Source organism: Ammodytes marinus (assembly GCF_949987685.1).
Source record: "Ammodytes marinus genome assembly, chromosome: 18".
NCBI classification, from domain to species: Eukaryota; Metazoa; Chordata; class Actinopteri; order Uranoscopiformes; family Ammodytidae; genus Ammodytes; species Ammodytes marinus.
Window position 1 is genome coordinate 16185663 of NC_137222.1, and position 13240 is coordinate 16198902.

Here is a 13240-nt window from a genome sequence, read left to right on the forward strand (position 1 = left end):
TGTACAGAATGTATGTGGTACTTCTTCAAAGCCATTTATTTCAGTAGACCATAGTGACTGTTTCAGTATCTGACTACATGTACTGTTAGCTTTAGTTTATATCAATGCATGCAACATATTTTTATGACATGAACCCCTCCCACACAGGCACAGCTGTCTTGCACATTTCTGTTTCCTTCGTCTAGAGCTGTCACATTGTCGACTGTTTTTGTTCTACGATATTTACAGTTTTAATAGTGAGATGTCAAGACGTGTGTAGCCTCTTCAGCTCTGTTTGAATTCAACATTTTTGTAATGTTCAACCCCATTTATGTCACCTTCTGTTTGCCATGCACTGTTGAAGATTATTATTAATAAAAGATATTTCTTCAATATTTGAGTGTTAAGTTCAAACACATACGTTCATCACATCAGTCAGTGGAACTTTGAAAGATATCAACACTTCCTATTGTGCGTTTCTTTCTCTCGCTCCGTTAATGAGCAAAAGCAACAGCCATGTACAGTATATAAAGTCTGGTATTAATATAATAATGTGTGTGTGTGTATGTAAATCTTTCAACTTGTCCAATGATCAGCCTCACCAACTCCTTTGTCACTTTAGAGGATTTGATGCAGCACTGCAGCAGGAAATTTGAATAGCGTCATGGATTTATTCAAAATAGCCCAGAGTAACCTTAAGATAATACATATGAGAAACTAGTTAAGAAGAAAACGAAAGCAGGGAGGAGAGGGGGAAAGAGCCTGGGTCTAAATAATAAAGAGCCTTCGACTGCCGTAACATGACCTACAGTCTGTTCACTGTGGTGTCAGATATCAGGGACTGGGCTGCTGCTGACTCCACAAACATGGCACTGAAAACACAAAGAATACATGTATTTTGGAAAAAAAAGTGTCTCATAAGTGCCATTCGAAGAAATAATCTGATATATCCATCTAAATAAGTGCTGCTGCTGGTGCTATGTGTTTTGTCCACATCTATCCAAAGCAGCAGATTGGTGTGTTTCATATTTGGGACATGGGCTCTTCATTGATTTCAGTGATCATTCTTTACATGTGTTTACAACTCAAAAACAAAATATTTTAATATTCTGAATATGAACACGACATCATAACGCTAATAGGACACAGAGAGGGTTGAGTGGAACTTTAAGTTATATTTAGGAAAAACAGTCAACAACAACACAGATATACGGAGGAAATCTACTTTCCTTTATTGACTGAAATTCTGTTCTGTTGTATTACAGTGAAAGTGTTAAGAAACAATTTTGTTGCAGTTATTACTTGTTTCTGAAGAACACCATTAACAACCCGGCTGGTGGTTTCTCCTATTATAAACCTTAAAGATTCAGTAAGTGGAATGGTCAGTTTAGCTAACTTCCTGTCATTGACTGCAGTTAGCAGTCCCCTCCGTCGTCCCCACGAGACCACACTAATGCACTGCGGTCTTCAAGCAGCGAGTTATCTAGCATCATCTCAGATAAGTAAGTGTGATAAAACATGATACAAACCATCAAAACAGACATTTGGAAGGATTTTTACCTGCTCCGCCATTGTAGGCGCATAAACATTCACCGATCTGTCGCTCTGCACCGGTTTGTAGCGTTCTCTCTTCTGATTGGATATCAGTTTAGGGATCCCGAAAAGTTTATTTGCCGATTATATGCAGAGCGGGTGACTGAGAGATCGGCTTTATGAAACGCGCACACTATGTAAGTGGTAAGTGTAAGTATCACTGTATTAATAAAGAGCGATTTAACACTTATATTAACATAAATAAATCGCTTACTTCACCTTGAAAGTAAAGTAACATCCCAGGGGAAAAAAAATATTTACGAGAATAACTATGCGAGTGGCAGCACTGTTAACCATTGTGATCGCATTCAGTTGATTATCTCACTGTCTGTAGCTATGGTTGGTACTTTTCCTCCAAACTGTTGGGTAAGATTTACAAGACCCTATACTTCCTTCTAGGAGTTTGGTAATGTGCTATAATGTGGCCCCCTGCTGATGAAACAGGAGCTGCTATGTTAGTCAGCCCTACTTAAATTAAGGACAGGATGTTGTGAGCTGAAAGTCTCTCCAAGATGCCAAGTTTTATTAATAAGTAGTTTCTAGCCCTATGGCAAAATAATTATTTTGGGACTAGTGAGAAACAGTTTATTTCAGTTACCAATGGGTTTAATCAGAACATTATGAGAAGCATTTTAGCATACCGAGAAGTGCTCCAATCCTTAAAGCCACTATGTGTAGAAAATGAACATTTCCAGGCGTTGGCACTTAAGTGGAAGTATCAAAAAAGATGGCACCGCTTGGCCACCTTTGAGACCCTGAAAAGAATAGGGGTGATAGAAACACATAGACTAAGATTTCACCGAGATTGTCTTACTTTTTATTTTTACCATAAAATAATATTGAAATATGCTTTAATCACATAGAAAAGTCTACACAGTGGCTTTTAACGAGGATATATATGTGTGCAAAGCTGAAAGCCTACTTTGGCTTTCAAAAACCCAAAGCCTGCAGTAAACCAAAGAAAAGAGAACTGTGGCCCTGCGTCTCAAAACAATCAAATCAGTCTGAGATCAATTACGTTATAGGTCAGGCAACGCTTAAACTAGAACGCAGAACACTGGGCTTCAAATTATAATGAAGTAAAGACACAGCGGCATTCCATTTGTGAGACATCTTATTAGAGAAGTAGGTCAAATTCCAAGCTCTACTGAAAATCAGATTCAACCTCGTGGACTGTGCGCACTTTGCCTCTTTCCATATTAACAATCAATCGCTTGCAGTTGCATGATATCATGCCCCAGGAAACAATACTGAACAGGTCATTCAAGAAAAAAAAGACATACATGTATATATATATACTGTATGACAAAAAATCATTAAAATCATGAAGTCCTGTCTTTCAATCATTACAACGTCCAGTTGTCCAGTCCAGATTTTGGGCAGTTTGATCTCTACGTTCCTGTTGAGCAACCAGATGTAGGGTTCTTTTCATCAAGTGGTGAGGCACTGGAATCCATGCAAAACATTTCATGTGACTTGAGAGGCAGCAGCCCCTTCACCATCGAGAGCAGCTGGTTTTAATATCGTTGCATTCCCGCTGAGTTGCAAGTTGTGCCTGGAGCGTCAGCAAAATCCCTATTACTGGTACATTCATCAGGGCCGTCCGTAAAATCCAAGGAGTTGTCATTCCACAGTGCAGTGGCCTCTATTTATTAAAAGAGTGGTATATATTTCTTCCAACACAAGGCCAAGGCTCCATCATATTCTTTTCTCTCGTAAAGGACGATAAGATGTTCTCCATTAGTGGAAGATTAACCCATGAATCATCCTTGTCTGGTCCCCCTATTCAAGAACTCTCCAGTCCCATCCCCCATTTCCAAAAGGCCTTTGAAGTCCCAACTCCTCTGTTTTTCTCCTACTGGTCATCGTCATACTTCTGAAGTGTGTCCTCCAGCTTGGCGGAGATCTTCTGGAAGAATCCGATCTGTTGACGGAGGTGGTGCTGCATCTGTGAGCGGAAGTCCCGTACGCGTGTGCGGTGGAAGTGCTGGATCTCTGCCAGCGTGGCGCAGGAGATGATGTTACAGCGGTCATGGAGCTCACCTTCCTGCTTGGGACAGTCCTTCACCTTGGTCAGTGCACCTGGAGGAAGATGGGAGGGGGAAGATAGAGGGAGAAGACTGAGAAAGTGTGGCAGGTGTATTAAAGTAAAGAGGATAACTCAAACTAGAACTTCCAGGGTCTAGGTTCCTAAAGCCCTGTCCACATGGATACGGATATTTTTCAAAGTGTAGTATTTTCTGTGTTTTGGCCTTCCATCCAAACAAACGGTTTAGAACAATGAAAACTGAGGTTTTGGAAAACCCTTCCAAAAGTGGAGATCTTTCAAAACTGTTTTCCTGAATTTGTGTATGCGTTTGAAACGTAGGTTTTTCGGAAATAAACATGGACATAGTTATCCTGTCTTTTCTTCATAGTATTCCCCTTCTTGCTGAGAGTACATGAGAATTTTTGTCATGTCATAAATAGCGGTGACCACGAATAGTCGACTATTCGAGGATTAGATCGACGAAAGCCCAACTGCTATTGCAACAGTCATATAGTCACAACATTTGTTTATGAAACAGGGATCATGCTATTCCTGTAATAATACAATAAATCAGGATAAGTTGCCTAATTGTGGTATAAATATCAGCCTATTATACTGTTAATACAAATGGGAAAATAACTCATGATCTTTTAAACCATCTCCTTAGTGTGCATGCATGGTAGACTTAATAACAATACAATTAATTATTATGCCAAGCCAAGAAGAAAAACTTTAATTGGGTGTTACAGATCCTTGTTCTCGCGTGGAAAAAATGGAAGCCAATATCGCAAATGGAAATATGGATCAATGAGCAGGAAAAAATAAACATAATATGACTGTTAGTCGACTAAAGGCAAGATAAGACCAATCAGATTTGACTAAGACAATTCTTAGTCTGGGACACCCATAGTCATTCATTTAGGAGCTACAGCTCGAAACTCAACCTGTTGTTTTTGCATACAAGGAAGAAAGCCAGGCAAATTCTACGGGACGACTGTGTCATTTTTATATTGCTTTACATACTACAGAACGGAGCTGGTTTATTAGGGCTTACTTTTTCCAGCTTTCCTTGCATTCACCCAACGCCCAGTGGTGACTCAGACTGTCTCGGTTAGTGTGACTAACATCTCAGTGAGGAAGTATGTCAGTTTGGACAGACATGAATGAAGAGGAACCAAGACTGTAAGACTCTAACATATGGCAGAATGTGGAGGAAAAGACACGCTAGCAGTACTTTTCTTCTTGACTTAGCTGACCTTAGTGGTGTCTCTCTCTCTCTCTCTCTCTCTCTCTCTCTCTCTCTCTCTCTCACACACACACACACACACACGCACACACACACACACAATGCAAACACTCGCTGTACCTGCAAAACTAACGAACTGGATGTAATTGGACTTTGCTCTCCTCTCGCTGCCAAGGCGATTACGGAGCTGTAATCTGAGCTCTTGCACCGTAGCCCGGTGGGAACGGTGTTCAACTCAGTAACTATCTGCAACCATTTTCACACATAAACACCCCTCCCCTCTTCTTCTTTTTCTCTTCAACCCCGCTGTATCACCGGGAGCAAGCAGGAAAAGAGGGAGAAGAAAAGAGGAGGAGAAGGAGGGGGATACTAATCCTGAGACCGCTCCATTTTAGCATTCCTGCAGGCCCAGGGCAACACGGGACAAGAGGCCCAGGAATCTCTGCGCTCATTCAAATCAGATGTTAGCCTTCAGACCTCACAGACCATACTGTACCAGGGACATTGAGGTCATCGAAAGCCGTCCGCCCTAAGAGCACCAGCAGATGTTTTTCAAACTCATTTGTGCTGCAACTTTGCCATGTTTTTTGCAATTTGGTTGTTTCTAGAGAAATGTTCAGCCCTACATGAGATAGATGGATAGATATTCGTGGAATGTAGATCTGCGGTGAGAGGAGTGAAGGTTTTTATCAATGCGAATGCCCCCCACGACAGCCTAGTTTCCTTTGTGTGCTAAATCAAAAAAAGTACAATTCAAAGGTTCTCTCTCCTTTAACACATTTGACAATGGAAACCGTGAGCGAAACCAGACATATTTCGTCAAAGGCGGTTATTTCACAACAACTGTGACAGCAGTGCAGACTTTGCATTTTGGGGGATGTGTTACTCAGCAGATGAAACAATGCTTTTCAATGACAGTGGTGATAGATTGCTCACTCAGACTCTGTGCTTTTATCTCTGAGCCAGCACAGATTGCACGAGATACCACATGCTGGGAACATGAAGGGTGAATTGTGTAGTCAGTGACTCCCTTTGTGTACATTCGGATACTTGTTCGCCAACCAGTCACGCAAGTAACTGTACGTGTTTTGGTGTTCTTTTTGGCTTGTTGGCTATTGGGTTGTAGGAAGACCTTTTTGAAAGATTTAAAGTAGAATTGTTCACAATCAGTCTTTAAAGAAAAAATGAGGAAAAAACTGAAAGAAAGAAAGAAAGAAAGAAAGAAAGAAAGAAAGAAAGAAAGAAAGAAAGAAAGAAAGAAAGAAAGAAAGAAAGAAAGAAAGAAAGAACAACAGGCTGTGGTTCCCCTTTCTACCATGAATCTCTCAATGCTAGCTATAGAAGTTTCTAGAAGCGAATGCCATGTTGGTCCCCAAGAATGATGACAGTGCTTTGTGTGAGATGTTGTGAGAGAGAAAATGATGACATCACATCCTATACATTTACAATGATCTCCCTTGAGATCTGTTGGGTGAAGTTTGTATTATGTTTTCAGTGGTTATGAGGTCAACATTTATTTTTAGTAAAGGTTATGGTGTTTTATTAAGGGTTTGGGCAAACCTTTTCATCATGTTTCATTTGGCACAAGTTTCCCCTGCCTTGATTTGAGTCATTTGACTCAATTATGTTCGAGCTATTTCCAACAGATAAGCAGGAATTTCCCAAGAGATTCTTCTCAACAGAGAGGCATGTTAACACCATATTTCAGATGTGACAAAAGTTGAGAAATCTATTTAAGTTTCAGATAATTACTCGAAATGTATTTAGCAGGAACATGATCTCCGACCCAGTGCAGTAGGAGTGAGAGAAATGTGCAAAGTTGTTAGATGTTAGAGGCCCTTTGGGGAGGGTGGGGGGGCATTAAACAATGCACGTAGGGGAAATCCTGTCAGTCTCAGGGACTATTGGGATTCAGACCGTGTTACCATAGTTTGGGGGTTGTGATTGTATCAAGAGAAACTGAGCTCAGCTCACTTTAGAAACAGCACCTCTAAGTTTGGCAAACTTTGGGATTTTGTGTGCCAGGAGAAACACTCTCCTCCCAACCTGCAGGGAACTAACAAAGCTAGCTCCTCTGCAAGTCCTTTGTACATGTTTGTGTGTTTTTTTGTGTGTGTGTGTGTGTGTGTGTGTGTGTGTGTGTGTGTGTGTGTGTGTGTGTGTGTGTGTTATTGTGTTTGTGTTTTCCAGGGAGCGAGTACAGGCTCTCACAGTACCCACAACGTAACAATGGACCAGTCATGGGTTTTAGGTTTCGGCCCAGATTGACACTGCGATTCAGTAAATGAAAACAGATGTGGAAAACAGTCAAAACCTGTGTTTCTGTGTTTTATCTGCCTTCATATTGACATGTTGAATGGACGGGGAGGTCCGCTGGCTGGACGGCATTAAGAAACACTATCAAAATCTTTTGTTTCAGAAACTCCCTGAATTCAAACCTCCGCCCTGAAGAGGCATCCGACCGTGCGTGAGGGTCGCGACCAAACTCACTCCCTACCGGCTCCACTCAGAGCTAACCTTTAACCTCCCTCAGAAGATAAGTATGCCAAATCCTGCATCTGTTTTGCAAGCATGATGACGTTTAATGCCCCCCCCCCCCCCCCCCCCCCCACATACCTCTGTCATAGCATCACAGCACTGACTGCACATTTACTTTTTTTTTGTCCCAGTCTATCATATGGTTGACATTTACGTCCAACGTTAAAAGACTGAGCAGGAATGTAAGTCTGCAAAAAGTTAAGATACTCCATCAGACGTAATAACACACACACACACACAAACAAAACAAAAAACACAAACATAAACACACACTTTCTCACCTTTCTGCACATGGATGATGTCAGGAAAATTGGCCAGGTGTCCCTTGTAGATGTCGAGCAGGTCAGAAATGGGATCCAGGTCCTGGCGCGGCTGCTCTGCAAAGTACTCTCCGATGGCTTCGTAGGCCTCTCCCGTGTCTCCGATGGCTTTGTTCAGGCCCACAGAGTAGGCCTGCTGGTCCAGCTCAAACGCCTGAGCCAGGAGCTTGAAGGACTGTCCCACTTTCTGGTACTCCTTCTTGAAAGCCGCCGAGTGTTTGCGAGCGAACTCGTTGATGGTGGTGTTGACCACCACACTGTTCTCGTCCATCCTCTTGGTGAAGGTCTTGAAGCCTTCGATCTTGCTCTCCACTTCCTGGAGGTCCAGAGGGACAGCAGGCGTGCTACGGGAAAGAAAAAGAACAAGACGTTTACTTATTTGCTTTAATTTAATATTTCTTTTTTAATTCCAGCGTTACATCATCTTTATTACACAAACATGTTGAGAGCAGATTACTCCTTTGTTCTTCTTATCTCATCCTCACCATCAAGCAGTGTTTGATGAAAGCTTTCAGATACAGCTCACAGAAACAAGGAAAGGTGATAACAGTATTTGACTTAAGGGCAAATATCCTCCACTGTCACGTATACCACCATACACTGGGCAGACAGAATACCTGGAACACAATACCCTTTGGACAAAAATATAATATTATAAGCTTCACATTGTAGTTTTTATATTAGAAATATACAACAATGCAAATTGTTCCTGTTATTTTGTCCACCCCCTGTACATTGTATTTAATGTGTTTGTAACATTGTATGAAGGGCTGCCATTTATTGTTTCCCTTTAAACTGACATATCTTGTACTCCTACTTCAGCTAATTATTGCCTACATGTCCCAGAATGCCTCTCCAGAGAACAGGCTGTAACTTGACACGTTCAGTGGCAGTCAACAGACGTCTAGTGAGGACATAATAGCGATGACAATAGTGCAACGAGAGGGAAAGTCTTTTCAAGTTGAGGAGGTAATGACCATGGGCCATACTGAAAACGCGACCAGTGTTGTAGCAGTATTGCATTGTGGTCTATATAGTGCTCTTGCTGGTGTAAATGTAAGTCTGTAAGCCTTGTCTAATGGCTTTCCTCTTCTATGGCTCCTGAAGCCTATATTACACAGCAACACACAGCCATCTCAGACTGCTATTTATAACTTTAAAGGCTGTGTGAATTGAAAGAACAGCCATTAAATTCAGTTTTATTTGACCATCAGTCAAGTTTTAAGTTTATTTCATTTGTTATAAGCTTGTAATAAGAACAAAAGGATTTGAACCAGGCAGCGACATTAGTGGTAAACAAACACAGGCTCCTCCTACCTTATGGTGAGGAAGAAGTTGGCTCCGACCAAATCGTCCCTCTCTGCCTTCCTCTTGCCCATCTTCCAGGCCTTCTCGTCGGCCCCGCACGTCAGGAAATGCTGGAAGACGTCACAGCGCGCCAGCACAGGGTGGCTGGTCATGTGGTTCATCCACCAGATCAGACCCTTCCTCCTCTTGGAGATGAAGTCCTCCTCGAAGCGACCGGTGGCCTGCTTCTCAGGCAGGTGGGGCACCGAGATGACGGGGAAACGCTCTACCAGCCGAGCGTACAGCCAGTCAAAGTGCTTATACCTGCAAGGGGAACCGTGGGAAGGGAAGGATGTTTAATGGGGGACATTTTGAGAAGATAAGAAGTGGTTAAAGCTATAATGCCTAACTTTTTCATATCAATTAATGAATGTCGGTTACATTCAAGCCGTCGCCAAACAAGGTGACACAAAGTTCATTAAGCTCCAACTCTCTCTGTATTTCTCAGTATGGCAGCGTTTACAAACCGGTGTCGCCCTCTGACTGACACTGGCACAGGAGCTCACAAAAATGCCATGATGCGCAGAGAAAATGTTTCAGTTGTTGATTCTAATACTAATTCGAAAACACAGACTTAAAAAGAAGAAGAAATAAAATCCATGCGCTATCACCGAAGGCTTACTTCATGCAGATGCACTGACAGAGTGTTGTTGTAATTACTCAAAATTCCTCATGGGAGGGGGCGCCTTTAGCTCAGTTGGTAAGGCGTCCCCCTCCCGGGCCGGGCCCAGCAGCGGACCTGGGTTCGATTCCCACCCGCGGTCGTTCTCTGCATGTCACTCCCCTCTCTGCCCCATTTCACCTCTGTTTCTCTGCACTATCAAATAAAGCATAAAAATGCCCAAAAAATATCTTTAAAAAAAATAATTCCTCATGGGGGCAACTGAAGTTACACACTCTAGCTTTGAGGAGGGTGGAGCTTCGGTAAATGGGAATGGAGGGGAAACAATGTAAAAGGTGCAGAGGGAAGCTCATAGAGGAAATGAGAGATTCCTGAGGACTCCAGGGGGCAAAGGGCCACAGCCTGCTCTGTTTTTGCCATTTTGCTTGAACAATAGTTTTTTGGAAACAGGAAAAAGCCAAAGAAATAATATATATTCTAAAGGTCTAGGGACTGGGGGATCCGGCGAAGACACAAGCCCAGTTCGGAAAACCCAAGAAAGGGAAGAGAATGAGGGAGAGAAGGAGGAAGACAGATGAGTACTGTACCTGCGGTTGACTTGCACATTGGTGTGCGCTGGGGTCAGGCCATAGGACATGTAGCTCTTCATGCCCTTGAACTTGGTCTGCTTGGTGGGGTCGTCGATGGTGCAGGTGAACGGGTAGGGGTCCTCCTGCCACTCTGGGCCGTGCTTGCCCATGGCCACGCAGATCCGGTCCCCGTCCTTCACCAAAGCCGCCGCCTCCCCTAGCAAGAAGGCCTCCCCTCCGGACTTGACAAAGGTGGAGAACCTGTTGAGGTTCCTCCCGACCGTGGCTGAACCCTTGGCTTGATGCTGGTACTGGGACTGGGAGCTCTCCCTACGCGCGGGTAAGGATGAGGTCACCGGGTACAAGGGGGGCGTACCCACCACATGACCCGGAGGTGCGTTGGTCGCCGGGGAGCTGTCGTCCCAGTCGTCGTCCCAGTCGTCGTCGCTGCCCTGGCTGGTGTGGAAGCTGCTGCCTCCACCACTGCCAACGCTGCCCGCGCCGATTAAGCCCCTCTGGGTGTGGGAATCCGGGGAGCCATATGCAGTGTGGGTGGTGGTGTGGGTGGGGGTCACCACTTTGGTTTTCTGGGGCGATGAGGAGAAGCCATTGTTGTTGCTGCTGCTGGTGGTTGAGGTGGAGGTGATGTGAGTGTCCCTGATGATCTCCACATAAGAGGCGGGGAAAAGGCCCACCTCCCCCCTGCTGTTCTCCCCCTCCAGCCAGCCCTCCAGCTCCTCCTCGTTGAACAGAGTCACCAGCTCGTTCTCCGTTATGGAGATCTCCCCCGGGTTCTCCGAGCTGAAGTCGTACAACACTTTGGCCTTTAACGACATAATTTCTTACTAATTGTATCACTTTTGTCTCTTTTTTTCCCACCACCCCCTGGTTCCTTATGTCGTGTCTTTCAATGCAAAGTTTGCCTTGACAAGTTGCTTTTCTTCCCGGGTGGAACCTTCAAGATCTTTCCTTGAAGATCGAGTCAGATTAGATCGCGCAACTGGAATAGCAGCAACAACTAGAGGTGTTTCAATATATTCCACAACTTTTGTCAAAAGCCAAAAATAATTGTATCCGAGATCTGTGCACAAGAGAACTAGGAGAGAAAACACAGACACACACACACACAGGCTCCGACACCCACCTCCTCTCCGCGGGTTCAAATATCATTTGTTTCCATGCACAACTTCAACCCAAGTCGGAAAGTGTGGAGGAAAGCCGGTCTCTTCGGGATGTTTTCTCTCCAAAGGGAAGGGAAGTTGAAGTTTGTCGAACTTGCGACGGCTGTGTAGTTTCTTTATTCCTCCAGATAAGAGCCGGGGGGAAAAGTCCTGCTTTTTTCCCTTCTTCTTCTCCTCCTCCTCTCCCCGAGATGCTTGTAAAGGCACAAGTCTTAACACGTAAGTAGACTGGCTGGCTGACTAACGGAGGGTGGAGCCAGGGGGAGCAAGTTCAGTCGAGTCACCGAATTTTACACATGGAAAAAAACTCGCATAACCTATTTTTTTTAAAGCTCCATCTTTTGCAGAGATGAACGGCATCAATACAAACGTAGGCTACTGTGCTGGGGTCCATCTGTGCGTCATCGACTCAGCTTTTAATAGGCAGCCTACACTTAAAACAAATAAGCTACATCTCTGTAAATCATATCCAATCATAATTAATTAGCCTATATAAATATTATTAATTGACCATTCCATGAGTTAATCTATATATATTTTTAAATCAATGTTTTAAAGGCCCCTTCCAGGTAAAAATATGTGTAGATTTCGGATGTTTTACCTTCAATGTGCATGATTTGCATATGAACATTTTTCACGTTCATATGTTGAATCTCAGCTCACTTTAGGTCTGACTTGAACATGTGTAGCCGCCATGCCAGTACTATTTTGTGACATCACACGTAGGACGCCTCTAGTGTGGGCCTATATGCATAATGTATGCTATGATGCAGAAACGTCATATCCACTTCCAGTGTGAGAAAGCATATATTTTTAAGTGAAGTAGCACCTTTAGTTTACCTTTTGCAATAGGCGTTTCTTATATTCTAATGTTGGATTTTGCAATGAAATATAAGTTCAAAAATTAAATAATAAATAAAGGTTTCCTACAGTGTGTAATATCAGAGTATTTAGCAGCATCTAGTGTTGAGATTCTAGATTGCAACTCTCAGTGTCTGCCTCTCCCTTTCAGATAATTTACAGAAGCTAGGCTGTAAAGTGGTAGAAGGTGGCCTTCAAGGATAAATAGATAATTAGGCTACTACTAAAATTGTATCATCCACCACTGCCTCAAGTCTTTCCACAATGTCAAGTGATGAGGTGAAAATGTATTTAGTTATTAATTATACTGTAGATCTTCTTAGTCTTCCAACAGGTGCATTTCTGGTGGACACCCAGGGCCTTTTAGTTTGTCCATTCTGTGCTACTGTAGAACACATGGCGGTGCAACATGGCAGCGAGCCCTGTTCCTATGTGATATAAAAGGCTTATTTTAGGGTACTAAAAAAAGCTTGAATTTTCAAGCAAGCATACACCTCTTGTGAATATTGTATTACATTTTCTACCAAGTCTGTTCTAAAAAATGTCAATAAATTCTGCACACTGTAGCTTTAATCTAACTTGCTTATGTGGAAAGAAACATAGGCCTGCTATAAAAAAAAAATTTAACGTCAAAGTAGAGTAGGCCTATTTACTGAACAATATTTGCATATTCACATGTTGATGTGTTTTATTGAGAGTGAATGATCAGATAGCCCTATGCTTTTTAATAATTTGTAATTAGTTTATTGAGTTTAGTCTGTGTTAAACCATACCAGACACAGATAGCTATTTAAAGGAAAGACTGTTAAATGTATATGGGACAAAGAAAGACTTTATTTTTAATATAATCATTTAAGATCTCAGAACCATAAGTGCAGGTCACCTCCAGATATGTTTTAGATAGAGGCTGGATCCAAAATGCCTTCTACACTTCTTCACTGAAAAGTCCAATCTC

The 13240-nt window shown here is 42.8% G+C and overlaps 1 protein-coding gene across 1 annotated transcript; it reads right to left on the reverse strand.

The window, feature by feature from the left end:
* Positions 1–1054: 1054 nt before the first annotated feature.
* On the reverse strand, positions 1055–11618 carry LOC307265194 (sorting nexin-18-like). Its single transcript, XM_080046814.1, has 4 exons — positions 10262–11618; positions 9023–9316; positions 7667–8049; positions 1055–3654 (listed from the first exon to the last, which is right to left on the reverse strand). Exons 1-4 carry the CDS (start codon positions 11077–11079, stop codon positions 3428–3430), a joined length of 1722 nt encoding a protein of 573 aa, XP_079902940.1. The 5' UTR covers positions 11080–11618; the 3' UTR covers positions 1055–3427.
* Positions 11619–13240: the final 1622 nt, after the last annotated feature.

What these genes read in the sequence shown, in the direction of transcription:
- LOC307265194 (XM_080046814.1), bottom strand. Translation starts at nt 11,079, where the DNA reads ATGTCGTTAAAGGCCAAAGTGTTGTACGACTTCAGCTCGGAGAACCCG. An exon ending in AATGTGCAAGTCAACCGCAG is followed by an intron (nt 9,317 to 10,261) that starts GTACAGTACTCA and finishes TTCCCCTTGCAG; the next exon opens with GTATAAGCACTTTGACTGGC. An exon ending in AACTTCTTCCTCACCATAAG is followed by an intron (nt 8,050 to 9,022) that starts GTAGGAGGAGCC and finishes TCTTTCCCGTAG; the next exon opens with CACGCCTGCTGTCCCTCTGG.